The 22880-nt window shown below is 36.9% G+C and overlaps 1 protein-coding gene across 1 annotated transcript in view; it reads left to right on the top strand.

Annotated features, from left to right (window-relative positions):
- The first annotated feature begins 385 nt into the window (after positions 1-385).
- LOC135750178 (uncharacterized) overlaps positions 386-22880 on the top strand; it is a 36679-nt gene continuing 14184 nt past the window's right edge. Inside the window, exons 1-2 of the mRNA XM_065268980.2 lie at positions 386-677; positions 772-1204. Of these exons, the coding sequence (XP_065125052.1) occupies positions 516-677; positions 772-1204 (595 nt within the window). The 5' untranslated portion in view covers positions 386-515. The remainder of the gene's footprint in view (positions 678-771; positions 1205-22880) is intronic.

Below are 22880 nucleotides of genomic sequence, written 5' to 3'. Positions count from 1 at the left end.
TTCTGTGACTTTTGTAAAGCTCAAGAGACTGTAGAACACATTCTGATACACTATAAGAAATATGAGGAGGCTAGAAGGAAGTTGGAAAATCAAGTTGGACAACAAAACATGACAATAGAGTACTTATTGGGGAAATGAACTTATAAAAGTCTAGACTATGTAATTACATTCCTAAAAACTACTGGATTAATTGACGGACTATAATGGTTTTTATTTATTTTTATATTTATTTATTTTATTTAAATCCAGTCCAGTAGGTGGCGGTAATGCGCCTTTATGTTGGTTTGCCAACCGCCAATAAAACCGACGACGAAGAAGAAGTGTTGTGCGTCTTCTCTCTCCAGTACAGCAGGAGGCGCTGCAGCTCTGTAGTCCGCCGACAAACCCACTTAAGAAAGAAAGAAAGAAAGAAAGAAAAAGTTCGCGTGTGATGTGTTTGTATCCTCAGTCTTTTTCTCTCTTAAGTGTTTATTGAGTGTAAACAGAGTCTTGTCTCTGTGCATTTTAGTGTTGAGATGTTGATGATGACAGATGAGATGTGCTGTAAATCAGTAGGAACTGATCTGTCCATGCTGGATATTGATGATTACATCACAGAAATCTCTCAGCTGAAGAAAGAGGTGGCGTTACTGGAGGCAAAACTGAGTTCAAGAGGAGATTTAGGACTGAAACGAGAGGTTTGTACAGCTTAAACAACCTTTACCTGAATCACTGTCTGTTTGACGAAATGAAATCATTATAATCTTTCTGTGTGTTGTGTTGTGTTGTCAGGATGTGGATTGTGGTGAATCTTCAGTGTATGTGACTGATGTTGTGAGTCTGGATCCAGTGTGGATGAGCAGAGATCAGAGCCGCACACCACAGCCACTGCTGGACTCTAAACTCTCTGAAGAGAAATCCAGACACACACAGGACTCAGATCTCAGTCTGACTTTACTCTGTTATACTGAGTCAAAGCCCACAGACACTCAGGACACTACAGTGTGTGACAGTAAACAGAGCTTACAGGAGGATCAAACCTCCACAGAGTCTCTGGATTCTGTCTGTAACGCTGGAGAACAGCAGCAGATCCTGAAGATGTGTTCAGTTAAACTCATCGACTGCAGGAACCTCATGATGAAGATTGAAACTGAACCCACAGAAATCAAAATTGAACCCACAGAAGAGGAAGATCACACTGAGGAAGATGATTTTATTCTGTCAGGTATGTCAGCTTTTAACTGTCATGTGAGCACCTATTTTTTAGCAAGGGTGCAAACTTATCAGGGGTGAAAAAGGAATAAAGACCTTGCCCACACTGTCAGTTCAAATCTGATTTTGGTGCATATGCGATAGGATCCAATCACATTTAGAATGTGTGAACGGCCAAAAACCGCATGAAATCCGTTTTTTTTTTCTAATCTGTTTCAGGCTACATCCAGAGGTGGTTTGAAATCCTTTTCAAAACGCATTTATGAAAATAAATTTTCAGTCTGACCACCCTGATCGCATTTGTATAGATTTTCAGTTACGTCTTACTGTCACGTAAAAAAATCCTTTCATCTTTAACCCGAAGTAAAAAATCAACTCGCTGGAACAGTTTCAAAATAGCCCAATTCTGAAGTCTGCAAAAAAGCAGAGGACTTGGCAACGCAGTGCACAGCATCTCACGTCGAGTTCACTCTCTGAATAAATGTACATACAAAGTCAGAGTTATGTTGGAGCCTTAAAAAAGTTCAGTTATAAGCAAAGAAAGAAAACAAAGGCATGTTCAGTGATGGGAACAGTAAATCATACTCAAATAAAAGTACCATTACTTACCAAAAAATGTAATGTGAGTAGAGTAAAACTACCTGGCCTAAATACCACTCAGAGTACGAATAAATAGTAGCCTCTTTAAGGGGCGAATCACATTTAGAGTCTTTTGCGCTCCCAAGTTAATTTTTTTCAAATGTAGACGCTCATAATGGAAGCGACATGCATGCGGTGCGACACGCTCATTTTTCCAGGCGTGTCGCACAGCATCGAGTTAAAAACATTTAAACTTTTCAGAATGCCGCAAGCGCACAGCAGGTCATGTGACAAGGATTTGCGTCACGTTTTCCGCGTATTTTAGACGCAAAATGTGAACCTCCCCTAAAAGTACTCAAGAGTAGTGAGTATTGAGTATTATGCTGTGACTATTATTCCACCTTATTATACCATGCAAATTAAAAATGTAGCTTTATATCAGTGTAATTCACTTTTGTTGACATTTCTTTGTAAAAGTAAAAATTATTTTTGGCTGCTAGGACTGGTAAATGATTTAGAAATGACCAGTCAAATTTTTACACAAAAATTGCAATCTATAATCCATGAATTTTCAATTAATATTAAATGTAAAAACAAGAAACAAAGTCTTCCCTGGATCAACGAGAAAGTTTTAAAATTAATGAAGGAACGGGACACTGCTTTGAAAATGGCCACAAAATCAAAGTTGTCTGTTGATAGGTTTAATTTCGTTAGGCTAAGAAATCTAGTAATTAGAGAACTGAGAAAAGCTAAGGCCGATTTTTTTATTATAATTGCTGAAAATTCAAATGGCAATTCTAAAGCCATATGGAGCCAGATTCAAAAATTAACTGGTCAAAACATTAGTATAACTAAGCCAATTGTATTAAAAGTTAATGACACTATCTTGGAGAGCCCGATTGAAGTGGCACAAGCCTTCAATCAATATTTTGTTGAGTCAGTAGATTCTATTGCCCAATGTTTTTCAGTACAACAAAACAATGAACATATAGTCAATACTACAGAGTCACCATTAATAATCAGACCAGTGTCGGAGGATGAGGTTGTAAAAGTAATTGCATCTCTAAAACCTTCAAGGGCTAAGGACATCTATGGTATGGATACACTAATGCTGAAAGAGAATAATTCCTCAATAGTCATCCCATTAACACGTATAATTAATATCTCATTGACCCAAGGATGGTTCCCTGATTTATGGAAGCCTGCTGTTGTGGCCCCTATCTTTAAAGGTGGTGACCGGCAGCTGACTTCAAATTACAGGCCCATTAGTGTTGTACCTATAGTTTCAAAAGTATTTGAAAAATTAATTAACAAACAAATGATATATTATTTAAATAATAGTTCTTTTCCATTGCATCCATTGCAATTTGGCTTCAGGGCTAACTACTCGACAGAAACGGCTACATGTTACTTTATAGAAAAGGTGAAGGCATCACTGGATAAAGGCGGGGTAGTAGGGGCCGTGTTCCTTGACTTAAAAAAAGCATTTGACACGGTTAATCATAATATTTTATTATATAAATTACAGAATTTTAATTTCTCCTCAGAGTTAGTCAGTCTTATTAAATCTTATCTTTCACTCCGGACTCAATATGTTAAAATTGGCAATTATAAATCTAATCCCCTATGTCTTTCAACTGGGGTCCCACAAGGCTCAATACTTGGTCCAACCCTTTTTAGCTTGTATATTAATGATTTACCGTTGGTGTGTGAAAATTGTGATGTTTTAATGTATGCCGATGATACAGTTATTTTTACTCATGGTGGGACTGCTGCAGAGGTTGCAATTAAGCTAACAGAGATTTTAAAGAAGGTGACATCCTGGCTTGATCATTGTTGTTTACAACTGAATATTTCAAAAACAGTTTGTATGTATCTTTCCAAAAACTCCTCTATAGACATAGAACAAGACATTTTACTATCAGGACATACACTAAAAGTTGTATCAGAATATAAATATTTAGGAGTTCATATAGACTCAAATCTTACATTCAAAACACACATAAAAAAGGTCTGTAATAAAGTAAAGTTCAGTTTGGCAAATTTTAGGTATATCAGAAACCACTTATCAACTAAAGCAGCTAAGGTATATCTCCATTCACTGATTTTCTCTTACATTACTTACTGTTTGATAAGTTGGTCCAATGCGCACTCGACTGTTTTAAAACCACTCAAATCATTATACAATCAAGCTCTTAAAATTTTAGATAAAAAGCCAATTCGTTACCATCATTGCCAAATTTTAAAAAAATATACATTGCTCAGTTGGGTAAACCTCATAAAGTACAGAAATGTTTGTTTAGTTTACAAAATTTTACATAACTTAGCTCCCCCACCTTTACTCGGCCTTATTAATTTTAAATCGAATGCAAATAGAGTCACAAGAGGCGCAGCAAGGAGGGACTGTATAATTCCATTAAAAAAAACTGCATTTAGTCAGGCTGTATTTTCATTTACAGCAGTACATCAATGGAACTCAGTTCCACCATCAATTAGAGAGTCGCCATCCTACTACACTTTTAAGGTTAATGTTAAGAAATGGTTTAATGATAATCAACATTGTCAACACTGAACATACCCATCTATTAATAGTAATTGTATCATCTTTTATTTCTTATCTTTTTTATTTTTTCTATCACTTCCTAAATGTGTATTTATACCTCTTGTATTTTCTTAACAATTTTATTGTATCACAACTGTTTTAGGATGCCTATTAACATCTGGCAAAGGGACTGCCGATGAAAATTAGCCTGTGGCTAACTCGGGTGCACTTACATTTGTTATGAATGTTGATACGTGTACATTGTCCCTTTTCAAATAAACAAATAAAATAAAATAAAAAATAATCCAAGCATGTATGTAATATTTGAAAAAGCAACCAATAATCAGGTAACGTTTATGGCCTCTGTAGAGGTCTTCTTGCAGGTTAATAAAACATAAATTAAAAGGTTGCAAAGCACTGTACATTAACAATTTAACATAAAAAGATGAGCCAGTGGCACAAATCAGAAAGTTACACTGATATCTTGATAAAGGTATGTATCAAGGTAAAGGTTTTTAGGTTATTTATAGCATAAAAAGAAGATAAAAAAGCGACAGACAGGAGAAAAATTAGGTAACTTCACCTTTAAGACCAAAGTCCTGTGTCATGAGCAATTCGGTCTCCCCTAGGACCCCTGCCTGATTCCATTGGCTGAAAAAACTCCTCATGGGTAGTTTTCTTAGCGCCTTATTACAATTCCTACAAATCGCGTTATGATTTATGTAGTTAGAACGTTGTTAAAATTACAATTGATGTCTTTTAAATATATATATGCTATATACTATATGTTTCATATAGTCGTATATAAATGAGGCTATAGGTGGGAGATCTACACATTGCTTGTGTCATATTATTTAGATATTATATACTGTACCATTTCCACTTTTTACTGTCTACTTATACAATTACTTACTCATTAATTACTTATACAAAACATGATTACTACATAGTTGAATCACACATTTAAATTATAATTTATAAGTCATGATTACTACACTTTTACTATTAAAAAAATATATTCCGTAAGGTATGTAAATAATTTACAAAAATAAAAGTATTGTTTTTGTAAAGCAGATGATGAAACAAAAGTACTTACGTGTCTGCAACATGAATATTAGTTTATTATAAATTGTATGCTTTATTTTGTACAACGTAATTAGCTTGCTAGACCGCTTACGCAGACGAGATATCGCAATGGAAAAATTTTTGAGCAGGCATTAGTGCTAGGTACCAATCGGGGTCCTAGGGGAGACCGAATTGCCCGGGGGGACCTAATTGATCATGACACCGGATCCAATATACTTTCCACATGCGTTTTCTCTTTCAGCTGTTTAATTTCACTTAAGCCCTAAATGGTTGTGTTTATGAAGATACTTGCAAAGAAGGGAATTTTATAAAGCGGCGAAAATACTCACACTGAACCAGCGCACGCATATAGCACTGTTCTTGTTACAAAGGCTTAAAATACCTCGATTTATCTACCGGTTTGTCACCCATCCCTAATTCACATTGGCTCATAAAACTTATAAGACATGAGACTTGGCAGATTAAAAAATTTACCTCAATGTGGAGTACCTTAAAACAGGACTAGGCCTTAGTTTAATTATGAAATATAACTAGTTTTAACAAACATGCATTACTAAAAACATTACTTGTGTGCATTTTGAGGCAAAACAAAGGGCACTGATGTATTTTAACATATGTCAGTGCAAGTTGTTTTCATTTTAGCTCTTACATTTATCTTAGGACTAGTCTAATCCTTTTCCAGGAAACCGCCCCTAAATGTACTAACTACACCAGTAAACACTGCTTAGTCAGAACCTGTACATGATTTTAATGTCAGCTTGTTTATGCAGATTGTATTTTATAAGCATGATTATGGTTTCTGTTAAAAGTGATTGAAGACTTCATTTAAGGCGCTAATTTACTGACAAATGTCTAGAGGGCATGTTGGGTAAAAATACAAACGCACAGTATGATGCGTGAGCGCTTATCCCTCTCCTTAAAGGTTTCATTTGCCATTGTACAAATCTGGATGTTGTTATCTGCACAGATCTCCATGAATTTCTCTCCGCTCTCGCTCAAAGAGTGTGCACACACCTTAAATGTCTTTAATGCAATCACATATCTTTCCTCTTACTGTGCGTGTGTGCACTCAGACTGCATCCCGTGCGTTCGCAAATCCATCAGCTCTGGAGCCCTCTATGGTATAAAAACCCTTAAACTCGGTGCAGGGAGTGCTCATGGGAGTTGTAGCTTCGTAGCGTTGCACCACGCACTGTTTATTATTTCACATGGCTTGAAAGAAATCTACAATTAAAAAAATATATTCCCGCCATAAACCCGTCAAAGTGGCTAGTGGCTACTAGTGGTAGTGGCTGTCTTACCCGCAGGTGAAAATGAAATCTACCCACATTTGGTGGCTTGGCGGGTGTTAACTCTTTCACCACCATTGACGAGATATCTTGTCAATCAAGAGAAAACGCTTCCCTGCCAATGACGAGTATTTCCGGCTTTCCCCAATACCGCTATTATCCACCAGATGGCGCTCTTCCGCAAATGTTTAAACCCGGAAGTATTGCCCTATGGCAAGCGGCTGCATGTCCGTGTCTGTTTTAAATATCGTTCTGAATGGGATCTCTAGGAAAATGGATTTATCTCAGCTTTTTGCTCAAAATGTGGTGTTTTTGCAGAAACCTACCCATATTCAAAAGCTGATTACAAGAACTACTGAAGGTAGGATGAAACGTTTTTTTTTTTTGGTTGAAAGAAGAGGGTCTGTTCTTTCATTTGGTATATTGTACGTTTATATATTTAAAGAATATATTTTCTGGACGGCATTAAACTATTGTGAAAATCATGAAAAACGGTGCCGCTGGCTGGCAACTTTTTTTAAAAACGCTAGCAATGAAAGAGTTAATGAAAAGCCCTGTGCACAACTTATTTATCGCATCTGATTGAGAAAAAACTGTGAGTTGAGTATACACATTCAATCTGCAAAGACTGCTTAACCTCCTAAGACCTGGGGTCTCATGTATAAAACGTAGGATCTTTACTAAAATTCTTCGTACTCACAAAAGCCAAAAATGGTATACGCCAAAAAATATTAGAACTTATAAAACAAAGCAATGTTCCCTTTATAAATCACAGATTACTTGCAAGTGTGCGTATGTTGTTTGCACCATAAAACTTAATTCTGTGTAACTGGAACCTGTTCTACACAAACATGGACTATTACACTGCTTCATGTCAAAGAAAAATATTTGGTTATAATATTTATTGGTTGTTCCTAACCCAAATAGCTGGAAGAAATCTAAAATACAAGCCAAACCAAAGCTTGGTTCTTAGGAGGTTAAACTTCGGCAGCAAATAATGTGTCTATAAATTGTAAAACATAACCTTGTAACGATCAGCCCTATCAGCTAAGTTACAAATAGTTAAAAGGGGTCAGATCTTAGTGTGTGAGGTTAAAACAACGTTAAAAGGATGACAAACCAGTGCAATGAAATTAAATAAGTGTATTTACAAGAATCACAAAGAACTTAAAACACCACATTAAAACTTAAGACTGTTAAAAGAAAGGAATACAAGAAAACCAAACCTAAAACAATGTAAAAGTTCAAGCGTGTTTAAAGTCCAAATGTGCAAAGTGTTCTTCAGTGTATATAAAATCCAGTGATAGTGTAATCCACAAAAGGTGTCTGGAAGGGTAAGTCCACATACACTGTAAAAAATCCAATTAATGAAATGTTGGACGGGCAAAAATATATAAGTTAAACCAATTTTTTTGTTTGAGCTAGTTGAGAAGACATATTATTTTAAGTCTAGATAAATCTGTGTTTAAAACATTAAATGAATGGTTATTTTCAAATCCAGTCAACATTCAGAATGGCTAGTGTTGACTGAACTAATTAAGACAAATCAGGTAAATATGTGGACTTATGACAGCTATTTTTCCTGACAACAAAATGCTCAAAATATTACTGTTATTTGGTCACAAAATGTAATTGTAAGAGTTGTTCAGGCGTGAATGTGTGTGCTTAAAGTTTAAATATGCGGTCGGTTAATAAAGATAGCGTCTATTTAAAAGTGTGCTCGGACACTTTCGGACGGAGAAGAGCTCCAGAAGAGCTCCAGAAAATCACCGGCGCTTAAGCGCTCACACCCCGCCCAGCGCAGCCTCGCTTCGGCAAGCGCATCAGAAATCGACTGCTGGCTCTGATATCTCTGTGGCGTTTAAACGTGATTTAATTCATTTTAATTTCTCATACTTAACAATGAAAGGGTTATGTTTTAAATCACATTTTTGGATTGCACTTAATTGATATCGCTGTTGAGTGATGTTTCGTATCTTTTACATTTGTTATAACCGGACAGCATGCGAATTTGAACTTTAGAGCTGAAGGAGCGGATGGAGAAATAGTCCCAATATCATAACAATCTTAGATAAAACTTCTAAATATACCCGTGTGTGTACCCGTGTGCGCGCCTGCGTGCACGCGACCCGCTCGCGCGCGTTTGTGTATGTACAGTATGTGCGTGAGTTTTTTTAATTTAAAATGTCTTAACTCGGAAGGATCTGGATCACAGGTCATTTCATCTGAGATCAATCCGCACGCAACAGCTGGAATCACTTACTGATTCACAGGACACAAGTCATCAGCCGTTTCCTCAAGTTCACGTCAGGTAAGTGGTTGTAATTAAATGTTAATTTTAGAATATATTAATCGGCAAAGACGCAAATACTCGACGTTTTTGTAATGATATTTTTGTAAAGATATATTTAAAAGTGTGTTATGTTATGTGTCCGAAGTAAAGTGGAGCTATTTTAGTAAAGATAGCCTTTAGGTGGTTTACCGGACAGGGTTTAGAACTCGGTCTTTATTATAAGTGGGACATTTTTACAAACAAACCTTATAAAATACAATACTGGCGTGCATTTTGAGACAAAACAATAGCACTCATATTTTAAGAGATGTCAGTAAGTTATTTTAGTCAGTGAAAAGCCCTGTCCGAGAAAACCGCCCAATAATGTTTAATTATGTGTGATGTCTGAGGGAAATTTGGCCTAACGTTAACGTTATTTTAGGGAATAAAGTATTTCACAATCAAGCTTTATTATATTAAACATGTAATTTATGTATGTGTGTGTGTTTATATTCCTCTGTTTATCAAACCAGAGCTGTGATGATGCGGAGAGGCAGACCAGAGGGCTGAAGAAAGTCTCCTAAATGGCCCTGGAGATGTTCTGACTGGCTTCGGAGTGCTTTTTGGACTGTTTAATGCCCTCTATTTAGAGAAGACTTAATTCTGTATGTTCAGTCTGTATGATAAGTGAATAAAAAGCTTTTGTTTTCATGTGACTGAAGTTAATTATTTTGTTAACAACACCAGCATAAATTATTTGATAAATAATTTTAAAATGTTATAAAAAATCCCAAATAATAAATATTAATTGAAGTAACACATAAAACATTGAGTGAATACTTAAATTTTAATTGACAGAGTATTTGCTGTAAGATTCAACTGATTAAAACATTTTAGTTGAATGAACTATAAAACTAATTGAGCCAACATACTTTTTTATATTTGAGTCAAGTTTGGGCCAACTAAAAAACATCAATCCAGGTAAAACTTTGGAGACAGAAATTGAGTGAACGTAAAATTTCTGTGGAACTAGTTACTAAAAAATAATTCATTGAGCCAACAATTTATTTTTTACAGTGTAGAAAGAAACTCCACAATCCAGCAGTGGTTTTGCTTTAGCATATGCTACCCATGTGCTATTTGCTACTTCCTTTTATAGTGTTACTTCCTGTTTCCTGTCATGTGATCACTCCAGTGGACGCAGTTCTAGTAATAGGAGTACTATGAAAAGTTGCCTGTTTCCACTTTTGTGTCTTTAAATGCTCGTTTTTTGAGGTCGACAGCTTATAAAAACTTATTTATGTTTTTTTGGCATGTCAGCTGTACACCTTGTCACACAGCAGCTTTTAGGTATTATTCTGTTTTTAAGTTTAATCTCTAAATAAGTTTTTATCATAGATATATAAGTCTACGAGTTTTTATAAGACACAAAAGTGGAAACAGGCAACTTTTCATAGTACTCGTGTTAGTAGAACTGCGTCCACTAGGGAGAAACGTAGTCGGCGATCCACTTTTTCTCCTTAAAGCAGGGCTCTAGACTAACTTTCTTTCTTAGGTGCACCAGCACAAAAGTTAGGTGCACTCAAATTTTTGACCGCATCAGATTTATATTGATGCGTTACAAACCTGTATAAATGTCTTTGTTCTGGTGAACATGAATGAAAATATTTTGAGGAATGTTTGTAACCATTCATTCACTTCCATAGTATAATTTTTTCCTAGAATTAGTGATGGTTGTATATCACTAAGTAAATTTCAAATGGCTAGCAAATAATTTTTTACAATTAAATGATGATAAGACTGAGTTTATTATGTTTGGGAATAAACAGCCTGGGAATAGTTCGGCTGGAAATTGTGGACTATTGACCCATAAAATGTGTAGTCAGGTAAGGAATCTCTGTGTTATTTTTGATTCTGAAATGCGCTTTGATCACCAAGTTAATAGCGTCGTGAAATCATCTTTTTTTTTCAGTTGAGAAAATTAACCAAATTAAAACCCATCCTTTTATACAATGATTTGGAGATTGTTCTGCATGCCTTTCTTTCAACCCGGTTAGATTACTGTAATGCTCTTTATTTAGGTATAAGTGAATCACTGGTTACTCGTCTTCAGTATGTTCAAAATGCCGCAGCGAGATTTCTAACAAATACCAGAAAACGAGATCACATAACACCTGTATTGATAAACCTTCACTGGTTACCTGTTAAATTCAGAATCCAATACAAGGTGTTAACGTTTGTTTTTAAAGCATTACACAATCAAGCTCCTACCAGAGGTGGAAAAAGTAATAAAATATTGTACTCAAGTATATAAAATATTATAAAAGTAAAAGTAAAGTTATTGGTCTAAAAATCTACTCAAGTAAAAGTAAAAAGTAAACCATTTTAACTTTACTTAGAGTAAAAGTTACTTTTTTTAATGCGGGGAGAGGTGGAGGATTCTAGTATAGTTCACAAACGACAAGGAAATATAAATTTTAAACTAGTTGTTTTTAATTGTAGGAACATCTTTACAATTAAAGTGCAATAACAAAAAGTTAATAAAATAAAAAGCTTTTTTAAACTAAGAAACATTTATGGAATTGTTTAATGATTTTTACATTTGAGTTATGCACTTTTGAAGGTGGTCAACAGCTAGTAAATACAATCACTATAGTAAGTTTGTAAATTATGTATTGCTGGTAACATACATTATTTTTATTAAACTATAGTTTAAATGAGCTTATAATGAGATGAGTGCCATGGCTATATACTTTTGACACGTTTATTGTCTTCTAGTTTCCCTGACCTGGGTACCTGATGTCAGACCTTTATTCATCTCTCTCTCTCTCTCTCTCTCTCTCTCTCGCTCTCTCTCTCTCTCTCTCTCTCTCTCTCTCTCTCTCTCTCTCTCTCTCTCTCTCTCTCTCTCTCTCTCTCTCTCTCTCTCTCTCTCTCATGTCTAATGAACTGCGCATTCTCGAGGACATTCTGAAGTTGTGTTTGACTTGACGCAAAGTTGCTAGACCTCGGAAGATAATGCGCATGGTATTAAAAACGCTTCGTGCAAATGAACGGTAAAAACCCAGTCGTTTGTACTCAAGAGCATTAATCCTACCTTTCATATGAAAGAAACACACGCTTCGCGTCAGTGGAAAGTGGTTGCTTAAATATGACCAGGGGTTTCTTTCATAAGATTTGAACTAAGGCGGGTCAGCATTAGCGCGCGCCTGTCTCGTCCGTCTCCATGGTTCGTTTTGCGCGTTCTCCCGCCCATCAATCATCTGTTGCACGTCTTTATCACCTTGCTTTTTTAAAATATTTTTTTACTCAGTAACTGATATGATTTAAAATGTAGCGAAGTACAATACTTTAAACAAAACATACTTAAGTAAAAGTAAAAGTACAGATTTTAAAAACTCAAAGTAAAAGTACACAAAAAACCTACTCAATTACAGTAACGTGAGTAAATGTAATTCGTTACTTTCCACCTCTGGCTCCTACATACATAAATGATATGTTAATCCCATATCAGTCTCAACGTCAATTACGCTCTTCTCAGAATATGCTGCTAACTGTCCCTCGATCTCGATTGAGGCTTAGTGGAGATCGAGCCTTCTCTGTTGCGGCCCCTGCACTTTGGAATGAATTGCCGCTATCACTGAAATCCCTGCCAAGCATGGATACTTTCAAAAAAGGATTGAAGACTTATCTATTTTATAAAGTGTTTGGTATCTGATAGGGTCCGGGAACTTGTTTTACACTTATGGACAGCACTTTGGTCCATTTTAATGGTTTTGAAAGTGCTTTATAAATAAGAGTTGAGTTGAATTGAGTAGAAGTGAATGAGGCTCATGCTTGGTTTGGTTATTAACATTCCTCAAAATATCTTGCTTCGTGTTTATCAGAACAAAGAAATGTATACAGGTTTGTAACAAAATGAGGGAGAGTTAATGATGACAGAATTGTCATTTTTGGGTGAACTGTCCCTTTAACACCGCAAGTTTAGCGACCATGGTGGTTTAATACAGAATATAAACATGTAGGCTATTTTATAATTTTCCTTATACGAGTCATGCAGAGTCCTGTTTGATAACCCGCATCCGCGCGATTAAAATAACACTTGACCCGTTATCCGACATCAGCATCAATTTATTTCATACCCGCCCGTTTTACATAAGACTGCGACCGGCCGCACCGCAAATCGTGAATAAATAGAAACCTTTAAATAGGGGTGGGCGATAAACCGGTAGACAAAATTAACCGGTAGAAATTTGTCAACCGGTAGAGATTTGGGACTATCGTTTCTATCGAGGTTACGTGCCCACGTCACGCTCCTGTGCGTGTGGTCGCGAAAACGTAACGTTTGTACACGTATTTAAGCACTGCAGTTTTAAAACAAGTTATTTTAAGCCATTGAAACACAGACAACAGATCTGTATGCGTGCGTTCTTTCTGTGTGTCAGGAGCGGACAAGTCGCGCAACCGCTGCTCTTTCTGTCTGTGAGGAGCGTGCAAGTCGCGCGACCTCTGCTTATTAAGCTCGTGAGCATTTTTCCCGCTTTATTGGCCTTAAATACACATATGCGTCAGAATTCCCGTCTTTGCAAGCATCATCATAAACACGACCAGTAAGGTCTTAAGAGAAAGTAAACAGCTAAAAGAGAAAGCGCATGTGTAACAGTGTATTGGATCCGGACTTTGGTCTTAAAGGGGAAGTTACCTAATTTTGCTCCTGTCTGTCACTCGTGTTAATCAAACAGGATTGAGAAAAAAATCTCTCACTGCTCCTGATTAAATCACTTTTCTACCTTAAATAAAAATATATATAGGCCTATACATACATGCATAATTATTTATTATCATTCTTATTGACTGTGTATCTTCAGAGAGCTTGAGTTTTGTTTGTTTTTATCTTCTTTCTATGATTGTATATGTTTTTTGTGAGAATTATGAACATTTCTATGGTATTAAAGATTTAAACCTTATTAAAACATAAAAAACTCTACCGTGATACATATCGTTATCATGATATAAAATTAATCCTATCGTGATAGAAGATTTTGGTCATATCGCCCACCCCTACCTTTAAATATCTTCATGTAGAACATTGACAGAAATAAGCACATCATTTAATGTGAAACTTTGTGAGGGTCGGCAGATTGACAGCTGAGCGGTCAGCAGTGTTTGAACACTCATAAGCGCTGCGCTTATATTTATACCTTTTAAATTGATGATATGCAGTGATTCCAAAGGGATGTCCAAAAAAACTCAAGTAGAATGTTAAATGTTTAAAGTTTAATGTATTTTTCTCGCTGCCCTGCGTAAACCCGCGCCGGTGATGGCATGAAACGCGTGATGAGATTGCATAAAAAAAATGTTTTTTTGTGCTGCATCGGATTTGGAGCGCGTCACACAAAAAATAAACTCATATAGGCTATAGGCCAGGGATGGGCAACTTTGATAATGAGGAGGGCCAGCATTTTTCTCCTTTATACCAAGGGGGCCAGAACCACACGCACAATTTACATCATTCTTAATTTCCTTTATTAAGAAACCACAATATACAATTAACCTGTCTTTAAAGATTTTAACTCTTTCACCGCCAGCGTTTTTAAAAAAAGTTGCCAGCCAGCGCCAGCGTTTTTCATGATTTTCACCAAAGTTTAATGCCTTCCAGATAATGTTCTTCTTTAAATATATAAAATATATACCATATACCAAATGAAAGAACAGACCCTCTGCTTTCAAAAAAAAAAAAAAAATGTTTCATCCTACCTTCAGTGGTTCTTTTGCAATCAGCTTTTGAATATGGGTAGGTTTTTGCAAAAACACCATATTTTGAGCAAAAAGCAGAGATAATTCCATTTTTGTGACGGACTTTTCATAGAGATCCGATTCAGAGCGATCTTTAAAACAGACACGGACATGCAGCAGCTTGCCATAGGGCAATACTTCCAGGTTTAAAAAGTTGCGCTGGTGGATAATAGCGGTATTGCGGAAAGACGGAAAATCTCGTAATTGGCGGGGAAGCGTTTTCTCTTAATTGACGAGATATCTCGTCAATGGCGGGGAAAGAGTTAAAGGGGTGGTGAATTTGTCGATTTTATTGTTTTATACTGTTGTCTGATTAGGGCTGGAACGACGCGTCGACGTAGTCGATTACGTCGATTACGTAATTACGTCGATTTGCCGGAAATGCGTCGATGCGTCGCACTGTTTACATTTTGAAATGAAGGCGGCTTCAGCTCCGACCGGGTGATACAAGTGTTATACCAAACAGACAGAACGCGATCAAAAGTGTGGGAATACTTTAAGCAGAGACCAAATAAAACACATACTGTGTAAAACTGAAATGGCATACCACAGCAGCGCAACACCTGTGTATGATCATCTTAAAAGAAGAAAACCTGGTGCTCTCCGACCTCAAAATGACGAGACGTCAGCGTAAGAATTTGAACTATTACAGTAAGTTTTTAGACTTACTCTATAAACAATAGAATCAATACATATTGTGCTTAATACAGCTGCGTTTACATCTTCGTTTAATACGAGCTGCGAGACGCCTGACAGACGTGACATTGCATCGCTTCTGGGCAGTATGTTGAAACAGTAAATAAAGAGCAGGACATGTTTTTATATTAAGAAGTTATGAAATAATAAGTTACTGTCACATTGAGAACTGATAGGCATGTGCCCGCGTGCACTGAAAGCCAGCTGGCAGTGCGGAGTTCCCAATGAACGTCTTTTTTGCGAATATGTGCGCAGATATTACAGAAGCTCGTCTTGTAAGGTATTCCTGACATGCATTTATTTAAAGTAACAGCGGCGTAAACGCTGTTTATAAAATATTAGAAGATCATACTAACTGAACTTGTTTTTTACCCGGAACTTAAGAAAAGTTAAATGTTAAAGTTAAATGAGAATGCAGTACTACTAATAGTAATAATATTAACAGTAATAATATAACCATTACATCTTATATAAGGGTTCATGAATCACAATGAACTTATTTTTACTTCAGTCTGAACTAATGCTGAGTTAATGCATGTACTAATCATAAACTAATTTTTAAAATATTAATATATGCCTTTTTTATTGTTTAAGGTGAATAATGCCTCTTTTAAAGTGGCACTGCCACTTTATTTTTCATGTTGAAAATTTTGGTTTGTGTGTTTGTTTAATTAAGAAAATGCTTAAATAAAATGTTGGCGTTAATGGCAGATGTTACATTTATTATTTGTTGGGGAATTATATGTATAAAAAAATCATTAGACTATTCGATTAATCGAAAAAATAATCAATAGATTAATCGGTTGAAAAAATAGTCGATAGTTGCAGCTCTATGTCTGATGTCTACTTATGATGTCCGCGTGGTTTTTACATTCAAAAACATCAAAAGCAATAAGTAATAGGCTATTTTGTAACATGGATAAGTGGCTCTCTGGAGAAATGGTTCGTTTGAAGGGGCGGGCCGCATTAAATACCTGGACGTAAACGCCCACTGCTATGATTGGACAGCTTCATTCCCCGTCATTACATGTGGGGAAATGTTTTAAAATAGCAAAGTTCATATCAGTTAATTTTCTCGACCGACAACCGCAGCTTATGAACCGAACATTAACCGTTAACTTAATATTAAGTTGTCATTTGAGTGAAAATACAGTTGACGGTTGTCTGTGATCTAGTTAAAACAAAACATTTCATTTGAACGTACAAACAGCAGCAACAGATCAACAACAGAACCAGGATTCATACATTATCATACATATCACGCAACATTACCTTATCAAAAAGCACGCGATCAGTCCAGATGATTAATATCCAAAGAGGGCAGATTGTCTCTTTTTCATCTACCACAGTGGTCATTAGGGCTGTCACTTTTGAGAAAAATCAAATTCGAATGGATTTCGAATATCATGCAATGTATCCGAATATATTCGAATATCTAGGCGCCCCCCCCCCCCCACGCGCATCAAAACCCACCGTAATGGAGATTCAATCACAAAATTATTAACAGTGACAGTCATAAACAGGGTTGTCTGGATTCCTTTTTTACTTAATGTTTGAAACAGCAGGTTATCAACTTATGAATAACCAACTTATATATATATATATATATATATATATATATATATATATATATATAAAAAATGAACAAACAATAACATGACAACTTAAATAGCAGCAGGAGTATATAGGCAGACGCAAACGGAATTCGCGCCCGCAGATTTCGGCAGAAAACTCCGCGGAATTCCGCGGATTTAATGCCCGTCATTGACAAGCACACATATCCCACGCTTGAGCGTGTTTGTAACCAGAACTGTCATTGACAACAAGCACACATAAGCCTATCCCGCGCGTTTGTCAGCCGTCATTCACAAGTACATTAACCCTGCGCGTGCTGTTTGCTTGCCCGTTTTCAATGATAGAGAGCACAAACCCTTTGATACTTGAGATGAAATTAAACTTACCGCTTTAAGCAGATCTCACTTGTCGTCAATGTGACGCGCAACAGTCAGCACATGATCATTTCACATCCGTTTACAAGACAAATGCTGTTGTTGTTTAATATAAAGTTTACATTGCGTTGTAAAAATTATGAAATTATCTTCATACATGCTAATTTCATAATGCGAACGTATTAACACAAGCTTTTTATTCTGCTATAATATTTAACGCTATAAGCAATATGTCGTTTTATATACAAACTATAATTCTATCTTGACATGCACATGAGGTTCATTTTGGTCCCATTTGATTCCCTCTCTTGCGCACAGTTGCAGTCGGTCTCACTCTCAGCCTCCTTCCTATTACGAGGTGTTACTGTAAAAAATGCGCTACACATGGCATTTAAAAAACCGGATGGTTTATTTATAGTTCGAATACGGATATTTCACGTCATGTTCGAATGCATATTCGAATATCGAATAAAAAGTGACAGCCCTAGTGGTCATTTCTAAAGCAGGACGCTTTTCAAAAAGTTTTGCTTTGCGTGAGATGTTCATGGTCAGGGTCAGAGGCCATCAACGAACGTCTGTCCGGATGTGCGCGAGACGGAGACGGAGACGGACCGCATCATCTTGCGTGGACACGCGCGTGTCTCCGATCAGCTTTCAAACATGCACACAAATGATTTCTCATACAAATTATTACTTTATCAGACCGTCAGGGCAGCAATAATTTGTGTCATTTACAGGAAATTCACAAATTAAAGATAGAAAAGTGGCGAAATGTCTGTCGGCTCATGAGGAAACGCACCATGCGTTAACAAATATTTTTTTCTTTTAACTGATAATGTTAATCGGTTATAAATTCTTACCTTCGGTTAACGGTTAAACGGTCAATGCGAACATCCCTATTTTAAAAACATTAATGTGATAAAAATAGCAGCCGAACACAAATATGTTTGAGCCAGAAAAGATTCTGGGTGCTAAAGATGATACACATAAATGACAATACGTATATTAAAGTAGAAACAAAACTCGACGTGACTAAATTACCGTATACAACACAGTAAGCGCGCATCAGAATCTAAACTGCGGCTAATAAATCCTTATCAATAACTGTATATTTCTATTGTGCTTGTGAGGTTGCTTTTACATTCACGTAATGTTAAATACCACAGTTATATGATAAAAAATAAGCTTTGTTGAGTGTTTGACCTTTCAAACGCAACTCGCCTAAATTACCGTATACAACACAGTAAACGGGCATCAGAATCTAAACTGCGGCTGATAAATCCTTCCTTATCACTACCTTTGTATATTTCTACCTTTAAATTACAGTCGTATTGTTAAGTGTTGTACCTTTATTAATCGTTTAATGTTTTTAGTAAATTAAAACAGTCAAACAAACGTGTTTAGACACGGATGTTACAACAGGACATATCAAGCAATCTCTTCTAACAAAGCAATAGTGAAACGCAGTAACTTAAATAAAGTAAAATGTCTTACTGTGTATACTGCTGTGTCATTGTTGTCAGATCCAATATAAGTGGTGCTTTTAATCACAGTCTCTCTGCAAATCCAGCATCGACTTCTTTACAAGTGAATCCGCACAGTACACAAGGTAATCAAACACTCCCCACGTGAGCTGGAACTCTTCAAAAACAACCTTTATCCACGCATTCCTAATGTTATGTTCCAAGCCTCCGAATTAAAGTATTCAGCTTCTGTGTTGTTCCCACGCGGGAACTGCGTTGCCATGGTTAGTCTATCATAACAGATCACCGCGTCAAAATAAAAGTTTCTCAGAAAAAAATTATTTAAAAGCCATTTTGGTTACATTTGTCAATCTTCAAAGACATGTTTACCTGTTGAGACACACGTGTGTCACGCGAAGCTGTGGGCAGGGCTACAAAAGTGGTGGTTTTATTTGGCTTTGGGAGGTGCTTCAATTCTCCTTTGACGTCATAGTTTTTCGAATTCCACACTGCCTTGTTTTACTGGCTTGGTGCCAAAAACTGTTATATTTCAGTAGGACGGAGGTTTTCAGTTCTGAAACTTGCAGGATGTTCATTTCAGTATGATGACCTCATATATAACAAATTATCAAGTTAAAATTGAGTATTTGATTCACCGCTCCTTTAACTATAAAACTTAGCAATTATGCTAATTCTAAATCATAACCTTATTTTCAGTGGACAAGCATTTCAGATAAAACTTCTTAACTGCATTGCTTTAACATCTGTAACAAGCAAGGCACTTTTAAATTAGTATAGAGGAGTTTCTCATCCTGCCCTTAGAGAACAAAATTATTTGAAATAAATAACACATAAATTCAAAACAAAATATATCTAAAAAATTTTAATAACAGTGTATTTTACCTTTCAAATCTGAGAGCAATTCTGGCCCGAGTACGAACCCGTCACCCAAACCAGTGGAATTGGTTTTAACCCGACTGGACCAGAATGTAAACTCGCGTGTATGCAGTCTGCGGCCCCGGTGGCCTCGCAACCAATTTGGCGAGCTGCTCCATTTGTTTATATGACGATGACACCAAGGTAACCGCTAGAATGTACATTTAAAAATATCTGACATGTCTGTCTGAACGAAAATTAACCTATCGCCAGCCACACAATGTCACAAGCGCTCTTGCAAACAGAGGAGACGTTTGAAAAGGACATTGACACACATGCGAGAGTTCAGGGCTTCTCGGGTCCGTTCGGCAAAAACACATTCATTTTAAATAATCCAAGACCGGATTATTGTACCCGACCCGTGTCCGAGGCATGCGTGAAACTTTTAGACCGAACCTGATTGGGTCTTGGGTCTGACCTCGGGTTTTCGGACTCCGTGAAGACCTCTTCTTCACATAAACCCAAACACGGGACTATGCTTACTGTGAGGATCCGCGGGACCTAGCGCCCCCTCCTGGTTGGGAGTATTTACGTCCTAATACAAAAATCATCATTTTAAAAGTATTTGATTTTGTATAATATGGTCCAGGGGGCCGTATTAGAATTTACCCCTGGCCGTGTGCGGCCCTCGGGCCGCCAGTTGCCCATCCCTGCTATAGGCTAATTTTGAATTCGTTTTGTTAATTTGCTAATATTTAAGTTAAACACATTTCATGTAGGCTTATTTATTTTATTATTTTTTCACAAAAGATAGATGTAATCATCATGTTATATTCATTTTAATGCTTTTGCGCATAAACTAAACCCTTGGGGGAATTATTTATAAATGAATCAACAACGCAAATCAAGGAATTAACTTATTTCTCTATTTAAGACAGTATGGCAGGGCGGTAATAGCGATACAGCAAACACTGAAAAGTTTATAGGATTAGATTTGGAAGTAAGATTATGAAGAAAACAGCGGTCCTGATTCCTGGCTTTTTTCTATAAATTTGGCGCATGGCACGCGGTATTGCTGTTCGGGGTTACGTTCAAATAATTTTCTTCAAAATAATTATTCTCTGGCTTTGACTCGATTGTAAGAGGCTCATTACCTAATTCCGTCTTCGGGTTCGGACCTGATGTGACGGGAGGTTGATGTCAGAGCATTGGTTATGATCTTCGGACGGATCAGGCATTAACTTAACATTCTTAACGAAAAAGTTGTCAATCGTTCTTTTCCTCTTCTCTTATCATCCCCGGCTACATCCACTCTGTTTATCTGACGGACCAAGGCTATACTCTCTCTCTCTCTCTCTCTCTCTCTCTCTCTCTCTCTCTCTCTCTCTCTCTCTCTCTCTCTCTCTCTCTCTCTCTCTCTCTCTCTCTCTCTGTGCGCATGAGCGAGGTGAGTGGGCGGAGCGTGTGGAGCGAGGAGTGTGAGTGTTTGGCTGCTGTGCCAGGTACGAGAGATTTAAACTTTTCTATCTTTTGTATTTTTCTTTATTTATCTATTTATTTTATTTTTTTTAGGTTATTTGTAGATTTGGTGATAGGTGTAGTGTAAAGAGGTGGTGTTTGCACTGGAGCGTTTGCTCCAGGCTTTATAGTTGGAGCATGGCGGCTTCGGGTGGCGGGGGATTTAATTTTCTGTCTCGACGTCATGGGGTAAAAGTAGACTCAGATGTGAGTATAGAAGAGTGTAGTTTGGCAGTAGGTGAAATAGTTGGATGTGAAAATATTATGTCAGCGTCCCGCATGAACAAAGCTATAGTTGTGCAAATCAGCTGGTTGATAGCGGGATTGTAATAAATGGGATGTTTACGTCAGTACTCCCTCTTTTAACTCCGGCAAAAAAAGTAATGCTGTCTAATGTGCCGCCTTTCATTGCAAATGAAGTTCTGGCCAAAATGCTTTCAAGATATGGTAGACTTGTTTCTCAAATAAAAATGATCCCAATTGGGTGCAAGTCACCGCAGTTAAAGCATGTGATATCGTTTAGGCGTTACGTTTATATGATTCTGCAGGATAATTTAGATGATTTAGATCTGTCCCTAAATTTTCGGCATGAGGATTATAATTATGTTATCTTTGCCACAACGAACAGTATGAAGTGTTTCGGTTGTGGTGAGATGGGACATCTGATTCGCGCATGTCCGGTCAGAGCAGATGCCCCCGGGGAAAGACAGGCAAATACTGTTGATGCAGAAATACCTGGGCCGAGTCGAGTTCAGGTAGCGATGGCTACAGTGGCCAGGGTAGCGCCAACAGAGAATAGTCCTGAAGGGGAAAGTTCAGCTGTTAATGAGGCTGAGATACAGGGCACAGTTTCGGATAACGTGGAGTCGGCGGATCGGTTGAATGATGCGCAAAATAGTAGTGATGCTGCTGAAGTTGTTGAACAGCTTATAACAAGTATTGAGGAAAACCAAGTATCTGTGACTGGATTGAAGGAAGCTGTTTTTAAGACACCTCAAAAAAGACGCTTAAAACAGCGTCGTACTGAAAAACAAGCGAAAATGATGGATGAGTGGAGTCCAACTGATACCGAAAGTGAAAGTGACGTTTCTGAATGCAGTGTGGCGTGTTCGCTACCTGCGAGTGGTTTTTCAAATCAGATTTATAATGTGGATGACATTAAATCTTTTCTGAAAGAGACAAAGAATGTTAGAAAAGTCCGTATTGAGGAATTTTTTCCTGATGTAGTTCAGTTCATAGAGAAGGCTAAACTCTTTAAAAGCGAAGGTAGCTTCACTAATCAAGAAGTTTATCGTTTAAAGAAAATCCTCGCTAAGCTTAATGCTCAGTCTGGTCACAATGTTAACCATACATAAAAAATCATACATGTTTTGTCTTGATTTCGTTTTGCTAGGGCTTTTTCTTTCCTCATTTATGGGAGAAATTTTTATTGCTTCTCTAAATATAAATGGGGCAAGGGATAACAGGAAACGTTTTCAACTGTATGAAGTAATAAAAAAACAAAATGGATGTTGTGTTTGTTCAAGAAACTCATAGTGACGCAATAAATGCAGCTGATTGGGCAAGAGAGTTCGATGGTGTTTCTATCTTAAGTCACTTGTCTTCAGTTAGTGGTGGGGTTGC

Source organism: Paramisgurnus dabryanus, chromosome 12 (assembly GCF_030506205.2).
Source record: "Paramisgurnus dabryanus chromosome 12, PD_genome_1.1, whole genome shotgun sequence".
Lineage (NCBI taxonomy): Eukaryota > Metazoa > Chordata > Actinopteri > Cypriniformes > Cobitidae > Paramisgurnus > Paramisgurnus dabryanus.
The sequence above is the reverse complement of the archived record's forward strand: the minus strand, read 5'-3'. Positions and strand labels throughout refer to the sequence as shown.